Genomic DNA, 27366 nt, shown 5'->3' with positions numbered 1-27366 from the left:
AGTGTGCGTTCTTGCCTCATGTACTGTACCCAATTCAAATCTGTGTAAGAAAATACAGTTTATGCATAAAAGATTCCTAATTAGGAGCTTCACATTATGCCAGGTGCTTATCAAGTATGCTGAACCTGACTCTTGCTGTAGAACATCCTTTTGGGACACGAACAAAGTTTTGTCTTCCCTCTCTACCGTGCTATTAACCACATAAACGTCAGTTCCATAAGGTGGCGTGCTGATGAACCTCCAGCTAGGAGATCAGTAATCTGCTCATAATTAAATCAAACTTTTAATCTTTTAGCCAATATAGCTGGAACCATGTTACCTGAATTCCCAGTGGCTGCTAGCATGGCTCAGGGTCACTGGAGAAATGCGAGTTCTGCATGGATTGCGCACAGGCGAATCACACAGTAGTGGGATGGCCTGTGTGGGCATGGGGCAGTCTGCCAGTTACAAATGTTCAAAGAACTGAGCTGCTGAAATCCCGAAGGAATTGCTGAAAACATCTGAATTATGAATCTTTCAAAGACCTGTAAGTTGGCTGTCTCTTTACAGTGAGATATCTGTCTTAGGAATGATACTTTTCTACCTAATTTCAATGTTCTGCTTAGTGTAGTGACAGCTTTACAAGGCAAAGCATACTCTAAACTTACGTATTTTTCTCTGTCCTAGTGACCAAAAGGGACTTGGGTAAGATGGTTGTGCATACCAGCATTTCATGTGTATTGTTACATTGTAATTGTTAGTAATCTTTTCTGAAGGGGGTAAGAAGCTATACAGATTTCATACTGAAACATGAATTTCTGCAACGTGATTCCCATTTCACCCCTACTTACTCTCAGAACTGGCAGAGCTATTGGCTGACCTTTTCTCCAAGATGAAACCTGAAGCAGACATTCAACATGGAACAAGGTTTTCATCAAACAAGTTTCAGGACTGAAAGCAGGTATCACACTCAGGAGCATCAAGTGACTTTCACAACGGGAACCAGCCTTTCTGCTCTGTAACTTCTCAGCAGCAGCTTCTAGAATTCAGTTCTTCGCTCCAGTGAGCCTACCTCCACCAGCGGCATGCCCCCTCCACCAGAGAGTACCTGACTTCCCACCCGACCAATGTACCGATTGAAGCTGCTGTATGATTTTCCAGTAGGTCCACTTTTTGGATTAAAATAATTGAAGTGATCAAGTACTGCACCAGTACAAGGAAAAGCCTCTAATAATAATGCACGTTTCCAGTGAGTATCCACCTTCAAACGTTTTTGGTTGACGCAGGGCACGGTGGTTCCAGTTGCTCTGCGCGCTGCCGCCAGCTGTGTTCAGGTGCGGGCTGGCGGTTTGCGAGGCCTGGCGTTAAAGTACTCGGCTGAGATCTGTGTGAGGAACAGAAAAGCAGATACGGGAAAACGAAATGCGGTTTGGGACCTACGCCTAATCCGTTGGTATTCTTAGTTAACGCACGACTAAAAGGATGGATCCGTGTTCACCTGTAACCCTCCGCGCCTTCCCCGTTCTCCCAGGACGGCGGTGCGTGGCCGTCGGCCGGCCGGGATGCGGGAGGGCAGCCGGGCTCCATCCCGCCCCGCCGCCGGCCCGCAGGACGCCTCAGCCGCACCGCGCCCCTCGGCGGCCCCGGCCGCGCACGCCGCGCCTCTCCCCGCGCCGCGCCTCGGGCGCCCGTGAGCCCGGCGCCGGCTGGAGCGGCGGAGCCAGCGCCCCCCTCCGTCCGCACTCGCCCCCGCCGGCGGGGCAGGCTGCGCGACACTGTTGGGAGGGCGCGGGAGGTGCGGTTTACGGTTCTGCCGTAAAGCAGCTCGCCCGCGCCACCCTTAGTGCTGCCCTTGGGAGGTGAGCGGATATGAGTGGGAATGGCGGGACCAAGGCCTTGGAGCTGCTGCGGTCGCTGCCCAGGGTTAGTCTGGCCAACCTAAGGCCCAGCCCGGGCTCCAAAAAGCGGGTGAGTGCCTGCAGCTTGTCGGGTGGGTGGCGGGCGCGCTTTCCCTGCGGCGGCGGGCCTCTATGGCGTCGTCGGGCATGCCCGGCCCCGGTGGCGGTTTCTTCGGGGCCTGTCACAGGCCTTTGGGGTGATAGTGGCAGGTCCCAGGAGAGCGGCCTGTGGCAGCGGGTGGCACTGCAGTGTGTGTTGGCCCTGTTCTTGCCCTTTGCGTGCCCTACAGCCGGTGCGCGTGGATGTCCTCTCGGAGGACTTGGCTGATGGGTGATCCTAGCGAAACCTCGGGGCCGTTGTTGGAAGGCGGGTGGAAATAGGAAAGTATGGAATAACGAATGTTTATGGGATGGGGTAATATGCCAGAAAAGGCAAGGAAGGTTAAAAGGTTTAAAAGGAAAAGGGTTGTGGTGCCAGCCACCGTTTCTTGTTACTATTGCTTTCTCAAAAACAAAACTAAATCTTCCCTGTCTCATTGTAAAGTGATAGACAAATAAAGGAAAGAAACCAGGAGGAACCCAATCTGGGGTGTGTGTGTCGGATATCTGTGTACAGGGGGATGAAGTTAAAGGGCTAAAGTCGTACGAATAGGGGACTGACAGGGGACTGTCCCTGCAGCACTTCCCTGTCAGTGCTCAGGGCTCCCTAGAGATGCCAACAGAGCTGGTGAGTGCTGCATAGTGGTAACCCCATAAACCTGTGACAAGACAACAGAATGGAAATTCTTCCCCCTACAGCTGTTGGGGTTCTGCTGTCAGGTTACTTCACTTGGAGATGTGAATGTCCATCTTGGCCAGGATCAATTTAAGGTAGAAGTAGCACTGTTCAGTGCTGGAGTGGTGATTCTTAAGGTTTTTCAAACTAATCCAGCCTCCAAAATGGTATTTTCAAGCTTAGCATTGAGAAGTTGAGAGATAGTCTGAACTTGCGATTTACTGGAGCTGATGCTTACCTGCCAGTGTCTGTCCTCGGGACTCTGTTTTTCAAGGTATCTGTTGGGTTTAGGAGAACATTATTTTTTTTTTTAATCTTGAAAGTAGAAATTTTTGTACACTCATTCAGCCTTTAGCAAGTAACTTGCAACTCCATCTAAGAAATGAGCAATGTTTTCCCCATGCTGCTGCTGTTTGTCTTCCATTAGAAATTGTACAAGTGACCTCAGCTCTGTTTGTCTGGTTGTTTTGATTTTGGTGTCAGACAGCCTTATTCTCAAATAAGCAGATTTAACAGCATTTGTCTTCACAAACAGAAGTTGTATAAAAAAATTTTGATTGGCTCCTCCAACAGTCTAAAATCTGGTCAATGTACTGATTACATTCCTTGTCAGTGAGCTTGTATTTACTAAAGTCATGGTGCAGTCTGGGGGGGGTGATGAGCAACTGCCAGAAAGGGTGGGTGTCCCTCTGCCACCAGGTGGTCACACCTGCTGTGTATTTCCTACCACTGCTAGAGGTTGTGCAGTGAGCCAAAGCAGGGAACTAAACCAGCAGAAAAATAGTTAGACAGAAGTTAGGTTTCATCTAGTTTAATTCCATTACCTGTCCAGCACAGGGCCCCACAACTGCTTGTGTCAGCACAAGAGACACTGAGTAAAGCAGCATAGTGCGTGGGCTGGGGACAACTCAACTTCCTTTGGTGACTGGGATAGTCTAGTCTAGCTTCTGATGTATGTCTGTACTGACTCTTGTACCAATATTTCAGTGCACATTAAGTACTCCATAACTTTGGAAAACCTACGGACACAATAAAGAGCATGAAGCATCAAATTTTAGGTCTTTACGGTGTTAGGCTAGTAATCAAATACCATGTTGTAAAGAGCAGTTTTCAGACCTGAGTTTTACTCAGTATTCTGGCTGCAGTCTAACTGCATATAGCAATTTGTGGGATCACGGTGCTTGAAGTTTGGTTATTTGAATGTTGAATAAAAAAAAAAAAAGAGAAATTGAAGAGGCTTACTGTAGCCTGTTTAATAATTATTTACATTGTTATTGATCCAGCAGTGACTGTGCTGCAACTTAACAAAAGTTAGCTTATAAGCAGTACAAATACTGTTCAGAACGCATTGCTTCACATATCTCTAGTGACTGATTCACACTGAGGAACTCTGGAAAATAACAAATGTGTGAATTGTGTTGTGCAGATAAGAGACTGGTTAGCAATGTGACATTGCTCCTTCCACATGTGTTCACACTCCAGTAAATGGTAGCTTAAATGGGAAAAACTTTGTAAGATCAAATGGATCTATCTCTTAATTTTTCCTCAAGGATCAGCATTTTGCTTAGCTGTTCATATCTCTGAAATCATGTTTTAGAGATGCTTATCTCCAAAATCATTGACTAAATGAATCAATGTATCATTGATTGTTTTCAAGGAGAGAAGACGTGGCCGTGGAAGATATGGAGGTAGGAAGTGTGGTCGAGGTCATAAAGGAGAAAGACAAAGAGGAAATCGCCCCCGATTAGGCTTTGAGGGTGGTCAAACTCCGTTTTACTTGGCCATACCAAAATATGGGTTTAATGAGGGACATAGGTAAGTTTCTTCACATTTACCTGGAAATTGATCATTGTCTGCTTTTCTTGATCTTCCTTCTGAAGCTAGAAGCCAATATGCCAAAACAGGCCTAACTGAAAGTGAGCTATTCCTCTCAGATTGTTAGCTTCCTTAACAACAGCATCTCCCACTTCTTCTGAGATTATTTTTTTAATGAATTCACTCATTTTCTGTTACTTCACAGCTCTGCTTATTTGTACTTTTCTTTGCATAATCCTGCATCTGTAGCAGGCTACCCTTCCTTCTACAGCTGAGTGCGATTCTTCTCTGAGACCACTCCTCTGTACATGTTTGTTTCTCTCTTTGCCTGCCTGCACAGCAGGTAACATGCTGAACTGACTGGGAACAGGCCCATTGACTCAAGTGAGCATGTTAAGCATGGAAGTGTAATGCAAAGCCTTGCTTTGTTATTTCTGTTAGCTTTATTCATGTGAAGCTCTGATCTGCTGCTAGCCAAACAATTCTGCTTCTTTTCATGACTCTACTTTTTTAGTCCTGCAACACTGCAGTCTTTGTCTGTACTCCACCTGTTCCACCTAGGATTTTAACAAGCTCTTTAATATCAAATCTCCTGGATGAGGCCATGAAGTCATCTTTCACCATTGTTCTCCTCAGGTGCTGGGACTGGTTTGACGCTTTTGTCCTCTTTTCACACCCTGTTTGTTTGTTCTGTGTCCATCTTCCAGCTTTTTAATTTTTAAAATTATTCATCTAACGTGTCTTGTCTGCAGTCACTGTTCTTAGCTGGAGAGCTGTATGCTGGTGTTTTATTAATTTCCTTCACTTATATTGATGATTACAAAACTGGTTTTTAATTTTTTGTTGTTGTTTAAAGCTGGTTTTGTTTCCTAGGATAGCATGTATGTTACCTGGGTCAGTAATCATTTTGTTGCTTTTAGGTATGATCGTGAAAACTTCTGTACCTGTATGGTGCTGTTACAGGCAAAACATGCCACACTTAGCAGACAGTTCAAGAATAAAAAGATAAATATGTGTGTGTTTGTGAATTGTTAAACTTGCAGGTTGATTTCATGTTTCATTTGCTGATATAACTTCATCAAATAGCTGTGCATTTTTATATTTGCATTCTTTATGCATGCAGTATAACTTGCAGACCTGTACTGGTTGCTAAACATTTTCTCTGTGAGTCTTACTAATTTTGAAGTTCAAACTCTATTTCCAAGTACTGTCATTGCCTCCTGTTTGTTTAAGTTACTCTCAAGAGTAAATGAGAAAAAAATTCCATAGCTGAAGACAAGAGTTTAGATTTGCAGTCCTACAAAGGAAACACTGCAGAATGCAGACACTGAGCTTCTTGTGTTAACAGTGGTTACGAGTTCATGAATTACCAATAGCAAAAATCCAGGCTTCTGCAGTGACAAGAAATTAGTAGGGTCTTGCTGTTTTTAACCAGATCTGACAGCATTTGGAAACAAAAAAAAATACTCCAATTTCTTTTCAATGTTTGCAGAATTTCAGTGTCATCTATTGTAAATGTTTGTCTAGTGAACATTGAAAGTGTACTTCAGAGGCGCTATCATGGCAGGATGGGAGTATGCTGAGCAATGTCCCTGCCTGTTTATCTTCACCTCCTTCTTTCTGTCTACAGTAGTGTTCCTCCACTTCTTGAACTTCTCCTTTCTTAAGAGCTGTCTGATGGTGTAAATTCTGTTGTTTTTCTTTCTTATTTAGCTTGCCAATAACAGAGATAAGCTCTCAGTTTTTCTGCTACCACACACAAATTTCCTGTAGTGGTGGTCAAACCGATTGTATGAGAAAGCTTTGAGCATCAGTGTAAGTTATGTGCAGTAGCTATAGACATTGGGATGGGGAAAACTGTTCTAAGGATCGGTTTGTGTAGTAAAGTTAGAACTTCATAAAATGCAGTAGTTTCTGCTGAAGCTGATGGCTATTGACAAAATACTCCAACTTCCTTTGGGGGTATGGGTCAGTATGCATTTTCTTGATACTTCTCTTCCTTTGTGGTATTTTGAGGAACATTCCATTCGGTACTTGTGAGATGTCAGGTACAGTGGTAATAGACTAAAATATCTTGTTGGATATAGGCAAACTATGCAGGAGCACATACAGGGTTGGGCAGATAGTCTTTGACTAAATTTGTATGGGAGGAGAGGCTATATTTGGTTTTGATTGTGGTTTATTTAGGGTTTTTTGCTTGGATTTCCTGAATGAAATTTTCAGTGAAGCTACCAAGCTGGACTCACTTTGAAGAAGGTAGTTATTTAGAATCTAGTTGAGTTACCAAGAAATGCTGACGTTTTGATTTCTTCATCTTTTTAGCTTCCTTAAACCAGTCGACAAGTAGAGAGGTATTCTGGAGTAAATTGAGCTCAGCAACAGCAAAATAATTAATATATTGGAGGGGGTGTGTGTGTGACCAACCTGAAGGCATAATGGAGTCTTGGCCTGTGACTAGGGCTTGTATTTGCATTAAATTAAACTTAAAATTTTGGTTTATGGATAGGTGCATTTTAAACACTTACTTGGTAATTTTAAGAGTAGGTAGAAAACAAAATATTATGTGTTGTGCCTTGGTTAACTAGTTCCTGTTGACGCTTCAGTGTTTGAAATTTTTCATTGTTTTGTTTGTTTTCTGTGTTCCTCTCCCCAGCCTCAGACGGCAGTATCAACCGCTCAGTCTTCAGAGGCTGCAGTACCTGATCGATTTGGGTAGAGTTGACCCCACACAGCCAATTGACTTAACACAGCTCACTAACGCCAGAGGTGTAACAGTGCAGCCTCTCAAAAGGGATTATGGCGTCCAGCTGGTGGAGGAGGTATACATGCAAGATGCTTATTACCTCGGGCAGTATAAAAGCTTGGGTTTTCTGTTTTTCCATGCCAGGCAGTCAGGTTGTCCTTCTCATGTTTTGGGAGCAACTTTGCTTTTCTAAATCGCTTTGCTGTGGGATGTTATGATGATAACCCCGCTAGAGGGCACTGTGGATTTGCAAAAAAAAAAAAACCCCAAAAACAAACCAAAACCCAAAACAAACGAAACCCCAGTATGATGTTTTAAGACCTGAGACACTACAGAAATTGCAGATAAGAAGCATGTAACAAGAGGTTAAAGTATTTGACAACAGAAGACTAGAATATGCTGAAAGAAATGTGTGAATATTTTTTGGACAGGCAAAGGGTTTTTTTCATTCAATCTGGGTGACTGAGCGAGAGCAGTTTGGTTACCTGTCTTGATGCAGGGAACAGACAAATCATAATACTTTGCAGGATTTCACGTTTCTTAAAATTTTGCAGAGAGGAATAAGTGTATGTCCTAAAATACTCATTTTAATGTTACTCTGATTTGTGTTGAAATTTACAGGGCGCTGATATTTTTTCAGCAAAAGTAAATATTGAAGTGCAGAGGGCATCTGAATTAGCAATTGCAGCCATAGAAAAAAATGGAGGTGTGGTAACAACAGCATTTTATGATCCGAGGAGTCTGGGTAAGAATTCCTTTCCATTTCTGCCTCTCTTTCTCTCTGAATGTGCAAAGATTAAATGATCCAAATAAAAGTTTCAAATATAGTTCTTCTGGAAAATCGTCCACTTTTTCTCTTCTAAAAGCTTCAACAACACACTGTTACACAAATGTTGAACTGTAATGCATTCAGTTTTGCTTTTATTAACCATTTGCTTGTTCAGCCCTACCAGTGTTAGCAGTCATTTACCAGTCAGCCAATTAAAGAAATCCAAGTAGCTTTATAAACAGAGTAACTCATAAAAGATTGTTTCTTTGAATATTTGTCTTCCAACTTTCTCATGTGTTTAATAATACTTAAGAAAACTGGGGGGGGGGGGGGGGGGGGGCAGAATTAGGTTTAAAACCCACTGTGGATATTTCTGGTTTTAATTTAAAATAATTTTCTAGTTGAAGTGAGGAAATAACCGAGTTACAGAAGCTCAGAATCATTCCAGTCAAAATGGCTATTGTTTTCAGAACACTTTCACTGAAGAATGAGGCTTTGCTTTGCTTGAGGCTGCATCCTGCCTAATATTCATTCATGCAGGTTTTATTGACAATAATGGAGCTTTCATGTGTGAATGAGGCTGAGAACAAGAGGAATAGACATTTTTAGTTTGCAAAATGTGTTACTCTGGAGTGATAAAAGTCCTTTTTTTCCAGTCCAGAAAACAATAAAAATACTAAGGTTAAAAGGATCTGGAGTGTAATTTGCCAAATTCAGTAAAACTTGAGGAGAAGATAGTCTTCACAAACGGCTAGATAGATGCATGTGCCATTGATTCTTCATTTAAAAATATTTATAGAAACACTACATTTGACATTTGTTGGTACACTATGTAAATAGCCGTGCAAATGTGTTTCTTCTAACCTGGAAGTCAGTCCTTTAAATATATGAAGGCATCTATTTTAGTTATTGTATCTTTCCAAAGTAGGTATTCTAAATGCATTAGAAGTAACGATTCATCCAGGTTGTCATTATAAATACCAGTTAAAACAGAGTTGTTTGTTTGGTTAAGTGAAACTTATGAACCACTATCTTGTTCTGAATAAGAATAACTTAAGCCAAGAAATACAGGGTTCTGCTTGATACTTTTTAATAATAAGAGTTCAATAATTTATGTGGCACAAAGTACTAAATAAAGATATTAAATGACACCTTCTTAAATATGTATTGTAAAGCATACTATCTAATTTTCTTTCATGTTTGCCCACAGAAATTTTATGTAAGCCAGTAGTATTTTTTCTGCGTGGCCAGCCTATTCCAAAGCGAATGCTTCCACCTGAAGATCTAGTGCGTTACTACACTGATGCCAGGAATCGTGGGTACCTGGCAGATCCATCTAAGGTTGCAGAAGCCAGGCTTGAACTTGCCAAGAAATACGGCTATGTCTTACCAGACATAACTAAGGATGAACTCTTCAAAATGTTAAGCTCACGCAAGGATCCCAGACAGATATTTTTTGGTCTTGCTCCAGGATGGATCGTGAACATGGCAGACAAGAAAATTCTAAAACCAACTGATGAGAGTCTGTTAAAATACTATAGCTCATGAATTCAGCACTGGAGACAACTGCAGGTGTACAGGAAACATCTGGGTATGAAATAATGGATATGAAGTGGTGTTTGGTTTTTTTAAGACTCCTGTTATACTAGGCAAAACATAAATTTTTGTTTATGTAATCTTCTGGTGTAGCTCTTGACTTTATTTTCATAACACAGTGTATGAAAAGTTCACATTTGGAAACAGCATAGACTCTGACATAAATGTGTGTTCGGGCACTTTCTCTTGTGATTATTTGCCAGGGTTTGGAGACTGTTTTTTTCAGACAGAATGTTTCCAAGTTGCATTTATTTCAGGGGATGATTTGACCTACAAGTTCATTCAAAGCTTATTCAAAGAATAACTTGACCTAAAAATTAGTTAATATCTTTCCCTCCCTCAATTTAAAATTTGAAACATGGCTGTATAAAATTAGTATTAGTTTTACAATCATATTACATAATGTTACAATTGATGTTTTGGAAAATTATATCTTGATATACCTCTAAGAGATAGACCATCTGGTTTTGGATGGGGAAAATTACAAACCCAACCAGAAATAACAAAATACAGAAGGATTCATTAACCTCTTCAATTCCATAGCAATGTTTTGGATTTTGCCACTACCATCAATAGCTCTAGAGCTTAAGAAGTCTTCATTTTGTCTTACTCTTTCAGATGGAATTGAGAAAGACAGCAGTTTTAGTTTAAAAGAGACTTTGTTTAAAAAAAAGTTTAAAAGGACTTTTAAACTTTTTGTGCAGTTTAAAAGAACTTTCTATCTAAATTTGTAGGGGAAAAAATGATGGCCATCTTAAATCAATGGCTTTTATTATTCAAACAAAATTTAAAACTTGTCCAGACACAAATATAATGTCATTAATAAAAGTGCATAGCAGAATCCAGAATCAATGAATATTAAGACAGTGACAGTAGATTGTGGTGGGGATTGTAGATGGGGATGTGGTGGACAGAGTGCACAATTAGGATTCAGCTTTCAGCTTGATCACAGTTTGCATATGTAACAGCGGACAAATGAATTTAGATTTTGCGAAAAGTTATGAACAGATTGGTTTTATGGGAAGCAGTATTTTAATTAACTCTGACTTGATATACTCTTGAAAATCATTTTCCAGCAAATGTTTGTTTTATCAATCTCTCCAGAATACTGTGTTATTACTATGCAAGAGTATTCTAGGTTTCATGCAGAAGCTTAGGATTGGGCACTTCGGATGATAAACCAAGCAGTAAATTGAAAGATGAGAGAGGAAATTAATTACCAGAATTTGCTCTGATTCCTCAGAAGTTAATGAGATGCTTCATTAAAGTTCATGTAATTATGGAAGCTGAATTTGGCTTTAAAGTAGGGATAATTTGATTATTAGGGTGCAGGAAACAGGCCGGAAGACCAGAACACAAGAAGTCTTGCTTTGCAATTTTTGTTTGTGCCCTTGGAAGTGCTACTGACAGTTTCCTGTAGCTGCCAAACCGTCCCATCTCCTAGGGAAAGCCCTCTGAGTGCCAGAATCTCCTGTTTCTCCTGTATGACACCTGTATTTTGCTGGTGTGCCATGGAGGGGGAGGGGGAAAGAAAAAAAAATTACAAAATAACCTTGTTTTTCTTTCAGAGAATAAGAAAAGGCAGATGAATTTTTTTGTTGGTGTTTGTTAACCAACCCAGATTTTTGCTTCATTCAACAAACTACCTTTTCAATTAACATGAACATCTGTAATCACAAAACAAAATAAAACAAGTCTTCTATTCTTGTGCTGATTAAATAACCTGAAATCCAGAGATTAACATTGGAAAGTCACTGATTTTTGACAATTTTACTTTTCAGCTTCTGTTGTTTGTTGTTAATGTGTGTTAGATGCTATCAGCAATGGTTGTTCTCCTGACTTGTGGTTTAAGTATAGGTGAAACAGCAAAACAACACCAATATAAAATTGGATTGTGAATAACAGGAATTCAGTCTTAGTGGCGTTAACATTCATATTTTATAAGGTGCACAACACTGTTTTGGCACATTAAGAATAACACCATGTGCCAAAAAAAGTATAGCTAGTGCTAACTTGAATGTGAAGTAAATAACTTTCTCACTTTAGATGTATCCTGTTCTGCATCCTGATGATTGTTGGTTTGGAACCTTAAATGACAAGCAATATATTTTTTTTTAACCTTTTTTTTTCTTTCTTTTTGTTATTACAATACTACTGCCTCCATTTGGGAAGGAGTTGGAGCGGGGGGAAGAGTATTTATTGCCTTCCCTTATTTGTGCCATAATGTTTCTGTTTTTATGAATCAATTCACAATTGTATTTTGTGGAGGTGGTGGTACTCAACAGGAAAGCTACTTAACTGGAAGTGAAGAAGGAAGTTAGTCATATTAGTGAAGACCAGAAGACAAAAGTGTTTATGTATCATTGTGTATTTTTGGGAGGAGAAGAGGGGGAAAGCAACTTTGTTTCCACTCCTGCTCTTTGTATTAAAATGAACAAATTGGTCTTGGCAATTTTTTTCCCTAAATCAACTTCTTTGATACACACACGCATGCATGCGCTGGTTTCGGTAGGTTTCTAAATGGTTTTCAGGTGAAAGGGTAACTTGGATAAAATGATAACAGTGAAAGAAAGAATGAAAACAGGAAACAGATGTCTGGTGACGTTGAGGGATTGGATAGCACTTATTCAGTGAACGACATCTTAGTCACAAGGCAGCTGTATCCTGGCTCTGATACTATAACACTACAAATACCTTGGAGCCAAAACAGCCACGTTCCGCAAAATCCGGTCATTCTACTTTATAAAGGTGATCTTTTATCATCTTGTAATTGGAGAGGGCAAGAAGGGCTATATGTTGCTTTATTTAAAATATGCAATGCTTGTCTTTTTTTTTTTTTTTTTTTTTTTTTTTCTTCTTCTCCTTCTCTGTTTATGGTAGCTAGTATTTCATAATGGTTGTTATGATTTTTATTTACTAGTGAAAAAAGTGGCAAGGCTGTAGAGGATTTCCTGTTCATTTTATCTTGTCAGGAACACAAATCTCCTGGCGACCCAATACAGAATTATCAAAAACAGGAGTTATTGACGAGGTTTCTAATAAACCCCTAATAAGCAGCCTCCCAATGGACTGATGATTATGTGAGGGTTAGGCTCATTGATGCAAGACTGTAAGCCAGCACTGGCATCTCAGGCCATTCTCTTCACTTAAGAATATGTATAATGTTTTCATGTTCATGAGAGAAATGATTGCCTTGGATATCCTGTTTTGATAGGGGGTTTTCGTATGCAACAGTGTATTACACAGCAAGAAACACCTAGTCTGCTGTAAGCAGAAAAGAATTATCAAGTAGCTGAGGAAAAGAAATGTTATTTGTGCCATAAAATATTGAAAGCCATATCAATTTTTATTGACATCATACTTTTAAATAGTTCCTTGATAAAACTGATTAAATGTGAGACTGCAATCAAAATAAAGGCCTCTGAGCAAGTATATACCTTGTTATATCATAACTTGATAATTAGAAATATTCTGTTTCTTATGACAGACTCTACTAACAGCAACCTTCCAATGCTATACTTGCAGGTGACTGACTGCAGACTTGAAATAAAGCAAGTTAAAATAGATGCATTTTCCATTTCACTTATGTACAACAAAGTCATGCTAGTGCTTAATTCATTATACTTCATATTTAGTGTTCATGTTTAACAACCAAAAACTGATCGTACCATTCGCTGATTCCTAAACAGGAATAAATGAATAAAATGGTGGCCCTGATCTGAATCTTCACTGGCAGTGTGCCAACATTGTTTTGACATTCAAGCATAATTGATGTTAGTGCTCCAGGAAGTCATATAAAAGTGATCAATTACGAAGATAGCTTCCCATTGCTATTTTGTGTTTTCTGTTTTATTGCTAAAATGTAAAATGGTAATGCAAAGCCAATTTTGCACTGTTGGACACAAGTTCTGTAAGAATTTCTCTAATTTGCAATTGTTGCAAAAATTCTGTATTTTAAATACTTATGTGTTTAGTTTGCATATATCTAAAATAAGGCTGCTGTGTCTGCCCAAAATGGCCATTTTAATACTCCATATGCAGACTTATTTCTTAAAATTTCCTGCTCAGTGATCAGGTGGGAATAGATTTATGTAACTCAGTCTGTACATCAGCGTATTGTTATGGTTTAGTCTGTGAAAAGATGAAGTCAGAAGTCCAGGCTTGACAGAATTCTTACCAGAGGAAAATTACAAACTTTTTAAGCTCCTTCATCTACGAGGCCAGATGGTTTGGTCTTTTGTAGCAGAAATACGTGGCATTGTCTAAAGAATTACTGGCTTCTCAGTGGAAGCAAGCTACCCTCAGATCTATTCTGTCTCCTTTGGTTAATATTCCCTCTGTTGCATCTGCATCTTTCCGAGGTCTCTTCTCACTTCTCCTGTTGTAGTGGTGGGAACTGCAAGGCTCAATCATTCTCACAGTGTCATCCTGTCTGGCCCACTCTGGGTTTGAAAATCTGGTTGTTTTATGTGCCTCTCGAGCAGGAAAAGTGTTGATCATTCCTGCATCTGTTTATAAGAGGGGGTTTTTCGTGGCTTGAGTTTCCTGGACTGGTGTTGCTTTTGTTGTTAAAAATGTCAACGGCAATGTTGTTTACTTGTTAACCTTGCACATTTCAAGACGTGCTGATCAGGTTGAGAGCCCTTTGAGCAGTGGATTTGGAGTTTATTCAGAGTCAAGGAGCACTCCTAGAAGGGTGTCTGTGCACTTAACTCAGATTTACGCACACTAGGTACAAGTCTGAATGGACAGACAAGTGTGCATTCCATGCATCAATGCCCAGAACATCTTTCCTTGCACTTCTGGAAACCTAGCCTCTGTAAGATTCATCCTGTCTCCTGAAAGGATTGTCCTGTCTGGTGGGCATGTCAGCCTGAAAGTCTACAATTTCCTGATGCTAATATATTTATTGTTCCTCATTGGGCAGGTGATTACAGCTAGGGGTTTGTGTACATAGAGCAGTCTATGAAAAATTATATGTAAATTTACAGTAAACTAATTCTCTGTGGATTTTCTTTGGATTTTTTAAATTTTTTTTTAATTTTTTTTTTTTTGGTGCTGTTGTAGTTTGCCTTGCTCCCAATGTGGAGTACTTTAAGAAAACAAATTCACTCTAACTCTCTTCCGAGGGAGATGCTTTCTTTACTTGTTGAATGTAGCTGTGATTCAGAGCTTCAAAAGTTGGAATCCAAGTTCCGTATAAATAACGAAATGTTGTCTTAATTTAAAAATTAACGCAAGTCTAAATTTACATTGCTCACAGGCAGACAGTTGTTTAAGCTCATTTCATACTCAGTAGTATTCTGGTTGATACGGTCCGTGGAACCTGGGGAATCGCAGTTGTTTAGCCTGAAGCAGATGATAGCTGAGCAACTAAATTGCATTCGGGGTGTCACTGGCTGTGATAATAGATACAGCACACTTGTGTACACCCAAAACTCAAGTGTGTGGTGCTGAATCCCTCTCACTGTTTTCACTGGCCCAAGATGCTTGAAGTTGGCGGTTGGAAGTTCTCCTTAGGGATCCACGTATCGCCAGTGTGGATTGCCTGGCTCACCATTGGGAACTTCTGAAGCTTGATGTACTAGGTTGTATTTGTCTTTGAAAATAAGCATGCTGATTTAATAAAAAAGAAGTCTTGGTGCCACAAGAGGTGAAATGCTGGCAATTGGACAGTCAGTGTTATTTTACAACTGTCAGAGACAGCAGCTTTTCCAGGGTCCAGAAATCAGGGGCATCCCTCCTGGAAGCCTCTGACTTTCAAGGTGAATGACTCCCAGTTCCCAGCCCTGTGCTGGTATCGCCTGCCTACCTTCTGTGGCTGTCATGTAATATGTTGCTGATATTTGTGCTAACTAACCTATGTGTTTCCTTGTGTAAGCGAAGCGTGGAAATCGGGGTCACTTGAATTTGCAAAAGGAAAAATGGGAGAGGAGGATAGTGCCCCTCTGAGGTGTCCGCTTCAGCAAGCGGCGCTTGTAATGGTTAGAGAAGGTGACCAAGATGTTTAAACACCCACTGTCTCACTGCTCTCTGAGCACATGCAGTCCAGTGTACTCTTAGGGTCCCCTTTTCAGCTACTGTGATGAGTTGTTTGTATAAAAGACAGATTTGTGACTGATCCTTCTACAGAGCTGGACTTGCAGTTTCTCCTGTTTTCAATGATTTCTGGGTCCCTGAAAACCTCATAGATGTGTTTGGTTTTTAGTGCACAGGCAATCATTTATCCCTTCTTTTTTTTGTCAGGGTGACTGTGCTAATGACCACAGCAGGCAGTCTGGGTATGGGACATGTACTAGGCTTGAGACTGTTCCAGTCAAAATATTTCTACTGGTTTTATGTTGGGTTTGGCTGGTATGACATTGCTGCCACCCTAACTTCTAGGACTTGTGAAATGACTGGCCTGATTGTGACTTTGTTGTTGAGTTTTGTTGTTATTGGAAGGCTCCAGCCTCTCGAGGTTCATCGTTAGACAGGTGTTTACTGTGGAATAATCATTAAATGAATTACAGTAGTGAGGATCTGAATGTGTCGCAAAATTCTACCTGTGTCAGGTTTTCTGCATTTATTTGTATGTATGTATCTGAGTGAATCGAAGCACTGGGATGCAATGATTTTTGTCTTTAGCATGGAAAAGCTTATCTGTTCAGCAAGAGAACCTAAGAAGCAAATGGGCGGTAAAAAGCTTTCAAGTAGTTTTTGCTCTGTCTTGTGAAAAGTGCCCGTTTTGCCACTTTGAACAGTTGCTCTCAACTGAGCTGGATGACTTTGCTTGCAGCATATTAGGACACCGCTATGGGCATGCAGCTATGGTACTGTAGTTGGTCCGAGTGAAAGAAAAGATAATCAGCACAGGCTTGAAAACATGAGAATCAAGGTATGAAAGTCTCCATCTGGAGAGATTCCAAAATCAGAAACGTATGAGTATTCTGTAGACACCACTGAAACTCTACTGCATGTTTAATCACTTTGGTTTTGCTGACTGTACTGTTATGAACTGTAACTATTCAAGAAATTATTTAAAGAATACATTTTAGGTTTTCTTTGTTGTCCTTAGAGTTGCAGCCCTGCAGGGATCTTTTTCCAAGCATTGTTCCTGTATCTAGCAAGGCTAGAAGCAAATTTAAGAAGCGGGAGCCAGCATTTTCACATTATGGCATTATTCCAGGGACTGATGCTTTAGGATAAACAGTAAATACTGTGAAGCGTGCAGAACAGTTACTGATTCATTGCTTATACCCTGCCGAGTTATTCGTTGTTTGAGAGCGTAACTCTCCTGTCTCTGCAGTTAACCTCCAGTCACATCTCCTCGGCATGAAAGAAACACGTTGTTTCCAGCATCCAAACCAGAGGGTAACAAATATTATATTACCAGGTACAAAAGCATCCCACACAGGTAACAGCCTCCTCTGCTCCTTTCTACAAATTACATCTCTCAAAGATGCTGAGAGTCGCATCTGCTGGCTGGGATAGGGAGAAGGTCCAGCGTGTCCTGCTGGTGCAGGCAAGGCTGACACCTAGTGACCAGACACATTTGTTCCTATGGGAATTCACAGAATTCTGGTTCGAAGTCTGGAGGGTTTAAACACCAAAGTGAGTCGTTAATTTATTTCATCATCACTTTCAGCCTTTGTGTTTGGTGTTTCTAGTGTTCTAAAGATGAAGTTAAGGTAGCCTGTAAGGTTGTTCAAGCTTAGTATTGGAGCCATGAAGGTTTGGCATGGAGTCTCCTGGGAGCTGTGCAGTGCAGCTGCTCTGAGCGATGGCGGGGTGGCGGATAGCCGTCAGTGGTAAACTCAGCATACGGTTCTCTGTGGGTTTTCCTTAATAAAATCATGGCTGACCTTGGCATTTGGATTCTCTTTGCTCATCCTGTTTTAAAGAAGCCAAAATCAAACATAGTGGGATATTCTCAGAGTAGCAGAATTTTCTGCCTGCCGATCGTCTGCTGACCAGGAGCGGTGTCTTACAATGGCGCTGCCACCTGGAAAGTGCTGCCTGTGCCATCGTCATTGCAGATCCTGCTGGAAATGCTTTTGAGTTCTGTGCCTTGGCAAACTGCGTATTAAAGAGGAACAGTAAAACCTAGCTAAAATATTCTGCCAGAATGCTTCTGATTTTTCTTCGCTTATCTTCAAGAGTATAACAACCTTCTGAGAATTATGTGTGACCTTTACCAAAAGGAGCAGCCATATAGATTTGGGGAAACAACCCCCCTGCAGTGTGAACCAAAGCAGTCTTCTCTTTGTAAGAATAATCATTGACTCCAAAAGTAGGCTGCAGAGGTTCTCAGTGGTTGCCTGCATTAATGGGTTTCGCATCCAACCCTACATAGAAGCCCTAAAGAAGCCTCCTTGGAGCAGTCCTTGGGACTGGAGGAATTTTTTGTCTTTTGAATCTCTCTTGTCATTTAAACGATTCTTGAAATATTGGAAAGAAACATTTTGGTTGATTCAGCATGACTCTTTGCTACCAGCACTGCACTTGGCTATACGAAGACTCAGAGCTCAATGTTTTTGTGTGGCTGAAAGGAAACTTTGATTCTTCCTGAATGAAATAACTAGGAACTTGCACAAGCCCTGTGTTGTTGAACGGAAAAGGCAGGCTTTTTTCCCTTCAGATAATCTTTTATATCTGACTCGGAACTTTATGTATAGCTCTGGTTCTGTATCTGTGGCATGTTTCTAATTAGCCTGTGAAAAAATACAGGTTCTGTATTTTAAAATCCACTCACTTTCCATCTGCTAACTGCCTCTGATAGGATGTGCCTCTGGAGAGAGGGCTAACAAATTCCTGAGGCTAAAATCTCCTTCAAAGGCAGCAGCTTCCAGTCTGAGCAATACAAGCCTCCATCATAGCCACCACCTTTCTGTAAGTCTGGGATTCGGGTGCTCAGACACTGTGTACACGCAATTTTTTAAATTTTTTTGTGTGTGTGTGTGTGCGCAGGCTAGTCCACATCATCATGGCCTATTTTCTTCCATCATCACAGCTTTCACAGTTTTGTCCCAGGGCTGCAAGGGCACCACCGGACCTGACCATCCCTACCTGACCCACCAGCCAGCGCCCTGTTCCCATGCCCAGGTTGCCCTGGTGCCCCCAGCTGCCCTGCTCCTGGTTGGGGCAGTGGGACAGGACGGGCTGCCAGCCCCTGCCCTGCTGCCCCCTCACGGTGCTGTGGCACTAGGAACAAGAATAGCAAAACTGTCCACACACGCACATAAAACGTGGTTCTTTTTTCTCTGCCTGAAAACCTGACAGTGCAATTTGGTGAGTGTCTGAAAACTGTCACCCAGTAACATTTGCCTGAAGGGAAAGCAGCATTTTCTCACTGGTGTTTGCAGCCATCCTTGGTGTCTGTCCAGAAGGAGCTCACAGGCAAGGTTAAAAGGTGTTCATTTGCATAGTCAGTTTGAATAATTGTTTTAAAAATTCACAAAACGTGACTTCTAAACTTAAATTAATTTCCACTGCAAAGCTAATAATCAGTTATGAACAAGAGTCACAGAACAAGTAAATATGATTTTGACCAGGTGTGAGTAATAGACTTCAAATTCTTCATTTTGAAAGCTAAATATTGGGGACCCTGAAGGCCTTGAATGTGATCTTTGAGTTTGAGGAATGCAGTACATAGTGATTCCCTGTTTTGGTGGGGTTTCTTTAGGTAACGGGAGTTTTGTTAATTTGGTTAGATTGAGCCAGTTGTTTTCATTATGTCAGACCACAAATGCAGGATTCCTGCCTTTGTTCAAACCAGCCTTGTGGGGAAAAATTAAGCTCTCCAGTATCAAAGTAACTTTTTGTGCCTACGAGGAATAGCACAGGAATAGTTACAGCTCTGTCTCCACGGACAGGTAGGTGTCACTTCTGGGAAACCTAATCAGAGCCTCAGGCAGCTTGAATAGTCCTTGTTAATCCTGTGCTGCTCTACTTAGACTGGTAGTAGTAGTACCCAAGTAGCAGGTGCCTTAGGGTAAAGCTAGGCCCATATGTCTGCTTCAAAATAACGTATGGTATGGAGCTCCGGCAGGGCAGGTGGGGGAACATGTGCAGGCACAGCCAGGGGAAATCACTGAGCAACGCTCCATGCTCAAAACTCCCCCTGAAACCCCCATCGCGGGGTGGCTACAGTCCTCCAGCCATGTCCTAGCCTGGAGATGATGGCACAGAGTGAGCCCCCTGACCCTATATTTTATTCACAATGCAACCAGATTCGTCGTATACTTGCAAATATGAAGTACAAAGGCTATTCCTAATTTCAGTCACAGCCAAAGTTAAAACTAAATGAAAGTTAAAGCTAAACGTATCTATGTGATCTTAGTTCTTGTGATTCAGGATGTCTCCCCACTTACGTTCACTTGAATTTTACACAGCTGTGTTCTAAAAATACTAATTGATGAAACCTTAGGTAAAATATTTTACGCTGTTGAGATTGTTTCTTGGGGTTTTTCTACAGAAAACCACCAGGAAATGCATGATTCTATACTGAAACACTCTGTGTCTCTATCCACTAATACCAGAAGCCATCCACTGTTTATCGTTCTTGCCTGTAGTGTTACTGGCTCCTTTTTGAATTGTGAATTTTTGAAAATTTCTGGTTCCACTTCCCTATAAAATCTTATCAGCTAGTCCAATTAAAGACATCACGGTGAAGTATAGGCTCATGCATTAAGCTATACAGCACAATGCCATTTAAATGATGGAACTTTTGTGCTCACTGAGAAATGACTGAATTTCTTTTTGCATGTTTGCACAACTTGTTCAAATGATTAATGAACAGAAAATGCTTACTAAAACGAAGAGGTCAAAGGGAGAATATAAAGGTCTCATATGAATGAAAAAGTTAACAGCACATGGAAGAAACTGTAAAGGCTATTTTGTTTTCCTGTGATTCACATGTTTTCCCTCTTCTCTTTGCCCATTTCAACTTCTTCTGTGCTGGATGCTAAAGCCTCTGACCACATGAAAGACATGTCTGAGGGTCCCACAGGACACAGGTCATCTTGAATCATGGTACAGGTCTTCTTTGGTTCTTTTCACATCCAATTGGAAAACAAATCTACACCAACTTCCATTATTTACTATGAAAATACTGTAATTTGTTTCTCCTTGACTGACAATCAGAAAGCCGCTCCCTGGCTATAAATTTGTTTTGGTAAAAAACATAGTGAGCATAAACTGCTGATTTCATAAAACTGCACACCATCCCTGTATATAATATGAAAAGTAAAACTTTAATGTGGATGCATGACAGTCTATAATATTTCTGGAGGGATGACAGTAGTAATCCATTGGTCACAAAATTTGGGAGGCATAGGTAGGGCAAAAGCTGGTGATGCTGGCATAGCCACTTCTTCTATAGGTAGCAGAGCTGTTGACCTCAGGCCCACCCAGATAAATATGATTTGGTAGCTAACACTTATGCCAGCTGTCGTTCCTAGAATGTGACGGCTTCTTATCGTAACTGGATACGGTTGGAAGATGATTCCCTTAATGAGATTCAGGGAATGCTACAATCAGGTTTTCCTGTGGTTTAGCCTGATTTCCTAGGGAAAGAATCGTGCAACAGCGCACGCTTGCCTTCTGTGTATCCATTTGGCTCCCTCACCGTTTCTTCTGAAACCTGTTGAACTGTTTCAGCTCTCCTTGACAAGGAGTGGAAGTGTCAAAGAGAAAAAAGTCCCACAAGTCCCATGAAGACAAGCAGGTGGACTGGGAGAGGATGCTCATGTGTCCCCAGGGGTAGATGGGCTTAAATATGAATTCCTCTCATTAAGACACTAGAAAATGTAGCTCCCACGCTTCAGCTAGAGAAGCCAGGCTTCAGCAGGGGTGCTGCCCATAAGCCATGGGTGAGAGCTCGTGTCTCCTGCCCCTGGTGCTGTTGGAAACATGCGCACGAAGGTACTGACTGGAGAGGGAAACGATGAATTCAAGTCCACAAAATATCTTGTTAAAATGAAAAGAAATATTTTTCCCCAAAATATTTTTTAGTTGCAGCAGTCTTAATACTGCCTTTAATAGTAGTAAGAGCAACCCTTTCAGTTGTGGTGTGATATACACAAAGTTGACAGCCCTTTAAGGTTAGAAAATGTAGAACTATAACTTTCTGCTTTCACATCAACAGGTCTAAAACTTTCAAAACTATTCCAAGTGTATTTAGTTCGAATTCAGCTCAACAAGTTGAATTTTTACATGCTGCTTTGTTCCAGTTCTGTTTCCACATACTCTCTGTGGGTTTTTTCACTTGCCACTCCCAAACAAGGGAGACAGATTTTGTTGATCCGTGTCAGAAACATAGATGTCAAGCACAAAAAATACAGAGAATAAAAAATATTGGAAGCTGCTATCAGCCTAGCATAAGATTTTCATTAACAAGATAATGTCCTAACTTTTTGTGAGATGGACATTCACCCTTTTTCCTAATTTATGCCATGTGTGACTTGGCAGTGACTTTTATTGATTACTCAGGCAAGCATAAAGAACAACGTTTTGCACAAACTTATTTTGCAGATGTGGACCGTCTTTGAATTGCCTAAAAAATACCTCTTTCTGTGCTGCTCGTTTTCTCTTGGAGAGGAACCAGCTCCTTTTCTGCCCTGGCTGGAACTGGGAGAATGCACCTGCCCGTGTGACTCAGCGGGAAACAAGGAGGTAACTCAGCTACGCTTGGGGCCAGCAGGGCCAATGCGTGTCCCGCTGTTCAAGAGGGAGGCTGGCTGGTACTTCCTGGCATCTCCCGGGAGGATTTACCCACCAAAATATGCTCGTTGCTAAAACACCAGCACCAGCGAGGTTCTGCACAGTCTGGGGCCGAGCTGGCTGCCTCCCCTGGCTGCACGGACCGAGGGGCAGCAGCAGCCGTCTCCAGCTTGTGGCCGTGTTCTCCAGCCCTGTGGGGTTTGTGCCACCGGTGAATAAAGCAGTCGATGCCTGTTTCTCTCTGACTCAACAAAATCCGTCTCTCTTGTTTAGGAGTGGCAAGTAAAAAAAAAAAAATGCAGCGTGTAAATGGGGACAGGTACAAAGCTGGAACACAGCAGCGTGCAAAAATTCAGCTTGTAGGACTGAATTTGTGGTTAATCGACTGGGAACCGTTTGCCAGCCGCAGTGGTAATCTCCAAAGCTTTGTGAGTAGGGCAGCACGCACCGCCAGCGGCAGGAGATGCGTACAGAGCTGTACAGCCACAGGTACACCCGGCACCTCCGCCGCCTTACAAGAAGTTAGAATGACGGCTGAAGTGTGTGTGGCAGGGCCGTGGTGGGTTTCCCCCCCTCCCCGATGTTAGGGTACAAAACCTTGGCAGGGCAGCGGCAGCCCAGTGGCCGCTGGGGGGAGATCTTAGCCCGGCCACCCGGCCCGGGGCGCGCACGGCTGCCGAGCGGCGGGGCCGGTGCGGGGCCGGTGCGGGGCCGGTGCGGGGCTCCGCTTCTGGGCCGGCTGCGGAGGGAGGTGAAAAGTCTCTAATGGGGGAGAGAAGAAATCTCGGGGGTGTCCCGAAGCAGGAACACTTCAGAACGGGCTTTGCCCCACAGCAGCGCGAGCTGTTTAAAACGCTGGGAGATGGCCCCAGGCCTCTTTTTGTAATTAATTGCTCACGAAAAGCTTTCAACGCTTTCAGTCGCGCGCGGAGATGAATGAGGCAACAGCGCTGGGGTGAAGGAAAGGAGAGTTTTGAAAGATAATGGTTAGTAAATGGGAAAGCCACTACTCTATTACCTTTACATTTCCTGGTGTTAAAACCTGCAGTCTTTGAGAATACCTGTAAGTCAGTAAGATGAATACTCTCATTACATTGAAATAATGAAGTGGGGGTAAACCTTTCAAAAGCACCAGGAAAAGAAGTACTAACAGGTCTAACAATAAGCAAAGGACTCTTGTAAAGACACTTTTTCTTTCTCTTGATAGATTTAAACAGTGATGGGAAGTATTCATTAAGCATGGTATGTTTGGACCAGTTTTCAAGGGGTTTAAATTCCATTATGCTATATCACTCTACAAAATGCCCCAGTGAGCTGCCTATAAAGTTTTTGTTTAGCGGGAGTAAACTTATTTCTCTGGTGCTCTGCTTACAAATTCAAGAACTGAAGGTATGCTGAGATCACTAGTGTTCCAGGTAGGAAAGCAGCAGGCAGCAGTCAAATACTGGAATAAATAGCCTTGGGAAATCAGATGCAATACAAATACACAGCACATTCATGTTCATTTCTCCAACCAAATTGTTATGGGAAACCAATTTTGTGAGGTGCAGTCCATGTTTGTAACATGGCACTGTGTTATACTGAACGGGAAAAGGACATTTATTCTCCTTTTCACCCTAAAATTAAGTAACGTACCATTCTGTGGAGCCAAGCACCAAGTGGCCAGTTTGAGGATCACAGAGTGAGAGCAATGTATTTCTGCTGTATAAATGTGTCACCTGCTGGTTGTCAATAGACAGTGTTAAACTAGGACAGAAACCAAACTATCTTGCTTTTACCATCAGTGAGCCATCTAATTCTTCCTCACCTTGCATTAGAAAAGATGTGAATGTATAGTGAAGTAGGATCTTCAGATTTCCTCAAGCTTGGGAAATTTTTAGAACAGTATTGCGACGTAAGTGTATTACAGAAGGACCGTCTTGTTTGTAGCTCTGCTGAGGACAAGATTTGTGTTTTGGCAACCTAGTTGTTCTATAACCTCTGCTGCTTTTCTAAAGCCCGCTGCTGTCAGATACCTTGTTAGATGGGAAATATGCTGCTGACTCTGGGAAGTTCTGTTGTCTTCCAGAAAGCACAGCAAGGGCTTCAAAACTGGTTGTCCTCAACCCCCTGATTACAGCCCTGAGGAAATAAAACAAATGTGAAGGAGAAAAGCGACCTATGTAACATTAGACAACAATCACCGCTGTCTTCCGCCTGTGCCCCAACACAACTGACATCTCCTGTGACATGTTAAAGATCTTTCAAAAGAGATCTTCCACCCACAACAAAACTAGATTGAAGTTAAACAAACAAAACTAGATTTGAAGTTAAGAATAACTTCAATAATGTTCAAAAGCAAGAGCCATTTTGTTTGGCACCAGTCTTTTTCCCCGTGCACACTGAGTGTAGTAGGTGCAGGAATCAAAAGGATCATAAAGCTTATTATGCTCCTTTTTGATGGAAATAGTAATTTACCGAAGTCAAGGTATTTACTTTCTCCCATGACGCACCCATGGAGTGGTGAGCCAAGCTCCAAGCCAAGACCTCCTTTCCTACACATTCACTTGGTGAAAGCTTTTTCCATAAGTCTAGCTTAGATTCTCAGTGGAAGTTTTGTGATTTAATTTTGTTAGTACAAGCAGGGAATCAGTATCTGTGTTTTTTCTCTCCTGCATGGCACTAAGAACAGACTTCTTAAAGTTTCTTGTCACATGCAAAGGCAAAAACCACTGACTTCAAAGAGTGTTGTCTGCTTGCACCCTATGAATTGCATGAAGCTTCAGGAGACATGAAGCCATCTTGGATCTTATTCTGGAATAAGGTGAACCAAACTGCTCAAGAAGCCCCTTTGACCCCTGTGCCTCTTAATTATAAGACTCAAATGCGTAACTGAGGTTGGATTATTTTATTTCTCATGGATGGTAGCTCTAATTTGCCCAAACACATCACAAACAATTTCGGATAGAAAATTATGTTGTTAAGCATACTCAGAAGATTCTGTCAAGGCTTAATTCCAGCCTTGTATGCTAAAGTCAAAGAGCAAGCATAGTGTCCACCTTGAAGAGCCTTTTCCATTCTGTTTTACCTTAAACATCTGTGGAAGAGAAGAACAGAAAGGGGTCCTGGCATGTGGAAATGTGTAAGCCCCTTCTCCAGCATAGAGGAACTGGATAGCCATAGGAAATATAATGTACTCTGCCTTTATGTGACAAGTCCTGTGTGAGGTTTTTGTGTTACACTTCAGTAAATTAATTTTATTTTTTCAGAAGGCAGAGGCGATTAGTGCAGTTTCTGTCATCATCTCTTTGAAAAGCTCCATCAGAATAAAATGCTGAGCAGACTAATGAAGGGCTTCTCAAGCTCTCCCACTACCTGATGAATTTTTTATGGTTTTGAGGTAAAACTATGAAACAGCACATGAGATATGGCCTAGATTAGGAAAGGAGTTCCCAGATATCAGTGAACCTGCTCCATGAACTAAGCTGAGATCTTACTGTTCAATTGCTCTGTTCAAGTGTGGACAAGAAAATAAAGTCCTGTTCATTTCAGAGCCCTCCTCAGCATTTCCATAGGCTTTGACATACTGTGCAGTGGATGGAGACTTAGAAAACAAAAGCACAAGGGCAAGTTCAGCTGTTTCTGAATTTAAACCTTTTTCTATGCAGTCTCTCTTGTAATATAAAGAAAATCCCTGCTGAGGCAATCTTCTGCTTATTTATTTCAAGATCGATCACATGAACTGGCAGAGAATGTCCTAAGCTTTGTTCCTAGCTCCCATTTTGACAAGCTGTCCAGAGTCAGAATAACCCTGGCCTCATACTTCTTCCTCGAGCCTCCTGCTGAGTGTAAAATATGGCTGTCTTGCTTTTGAATAAGGCTTTTAATGTGCCATGGGATGTCACGGTCCACAGAAATGGAATACAGTGTTCTGCTTGCTGAGAAACAGAAAAAAAGCTAACCAAACTGGTTTCTTCCTCCTGAGTACATAGTGACTGACTGGAAATTCAGTCACTGAGACTAAAAAGATCAGCCTTGATCACCAAAAAAAAAAAAAAAAAAGTGCTTGACAGATGGATTTAGTCTTCCCTCAGCACGAACATCTATTTGCCACTAAAAGTTTGGTGAGTACACTGAGGCCAAATAATGTGGTCTTGTCTCCCCATGCATCATTAACAGACTGTGGGGTAAGGCGGATGTTATTTCTTTGAATGAAGCCCTCCAAGAAGGAATGGTCAGAGCTCTCGTAGAAATCATGCTGTTTTAAAGGTTGTACACGTCCAGGGGAAAAAGAAGAGTTTACCTGAGAATATAAGGAGAGAGGACTCTTAAAAGCAAGGCTTTGTTCCTCCCCACTGCTATGCTTAAAGGAGCTGAAGTGCTGACCCCCTGGTCCTCACACTACATGCGCAGTCACAGGCTGTTCTGACCAGGCAAGTCAGCAATTTCAGGACAAATGTCAATGAATATAGGAACACTTCAGGAACAGCAAGCAAGGAGTGCAGCATCAAACATCTCCAGTGTTGAATATTCCTACAAGTTTCCTACTGCGTTTTTTTCCTTTCTTCTTCCTGATGTAGTGCTATTAGTTGCAGAGCAAGGCGAGATTTGAGATACCTGTTCTATCCAGCCCTGATGAAGACTCCACTGCGGAAATGGCCACTAGCTGATGATGAGATTTCAGATGCAAAATTTTTCAGCATTGCTTGGGGTTGAATTTTGTCCAGTGGGCAGGAAACCTGCTCAGGAAGCACACGGTGAAGGCCATGGCTGCGGGCTTTGTGCATAAGTGCGGGAGTATGTGGAGGAGCTGGTGAGACAGCTTAAAGATACCTTCTGGAAACCTCTGCTTTCTCTTGCTGCCTCCACCAAGGAAGACCCTGGCATGGCTCTGATTCTGAGGATGCTATTACTTTTCAGCACTTCCAAGCCAACGCTGAGCTGTATTTTCTTCCAAGCTTTCCAGCATGCTGTTTTACCATGCTGGACTCAACCAAGCCTAGTCTCCATGTTAATAGATGTATTTTCCACAGGAAATTAATGTATTGTTTCCCCAAAGCTATTTCAGTCTGTAAACTTCACGGCAATCTGCCCAGTTACACGTTATTTC

General features: G+C 41.7%; 1 protein-coding gene across 1 annotated transcript; it reads left to right on the top strand.

Annotated features, from left to right (window-relative positions):
* Positions 1 to 1787: 1787 nt before the first annotated feature.
* Positions 1788 to 11308, top strand: MRPL15 (mitochondrial ribosomal protein L15). Its single transcript, XM_056330928.1, has 5 exons — positions 1788 to 1947; positions 4310 to 4467; positions 7121 to 7286; positions 7832 to 7955; positions 9190 to 11308. The coding sequence occupies exons 1-5, from the start codon at positions 1849 to 1851 to the stop codon at positions 9525 to 9527; spliced, it is 885 nt and encodes a 294-aa protein (XP_056186903.1). The 5' UTR covers positions 1788 to 1848; the 3' UTR covers positions 9528 to 11308.
* Positions 11309 to 27366: the final 16058 nt, after the last annotated feature.

This window comes from Falco biarmicus, chromosome 3, assembly GCF_023638135.1.
Source record: "Falco biarmicus isolate bFalBia1 chromosome 3, bFalBia1.pri, whole genome shotgun sequence".
NCBI lineage: Eukaryota > Metazoa > Chordata > Aves > Falconiformes > Falconidae > Falco > Falco biarmicus.
The sequence above is the reverse complement of the archived record's forward strand: the minus strand, read 5'-3'. Positions and strand labels throughout refer to the sequence as shown.

Bases quoted from the DNA above. Each gene is read 5' to 3' on its own strand.
- MRPL15 (XM_056330928.1), top strand. From the start codon at position 1,849: ATGAGTGGGAATGGCGGGACCAAGGCCTTGGAGCTGCTGCGGTCGCTG. The intron at 4,468-7,120 runs GTAAGTTTCTTC...TCCTCTCCCCAG, and splicing joins GGGTTTAATGAGGGACATAG to CCTCAGACGGCAGTATCAAC. The intron at 7,956-9,189 runs GTAAGAATTCCT...GTTTGCCCACAG, and splicing joins TTATGATCCGAGGAGTCTGG to AAATTTTATGTAAGCCAGTA.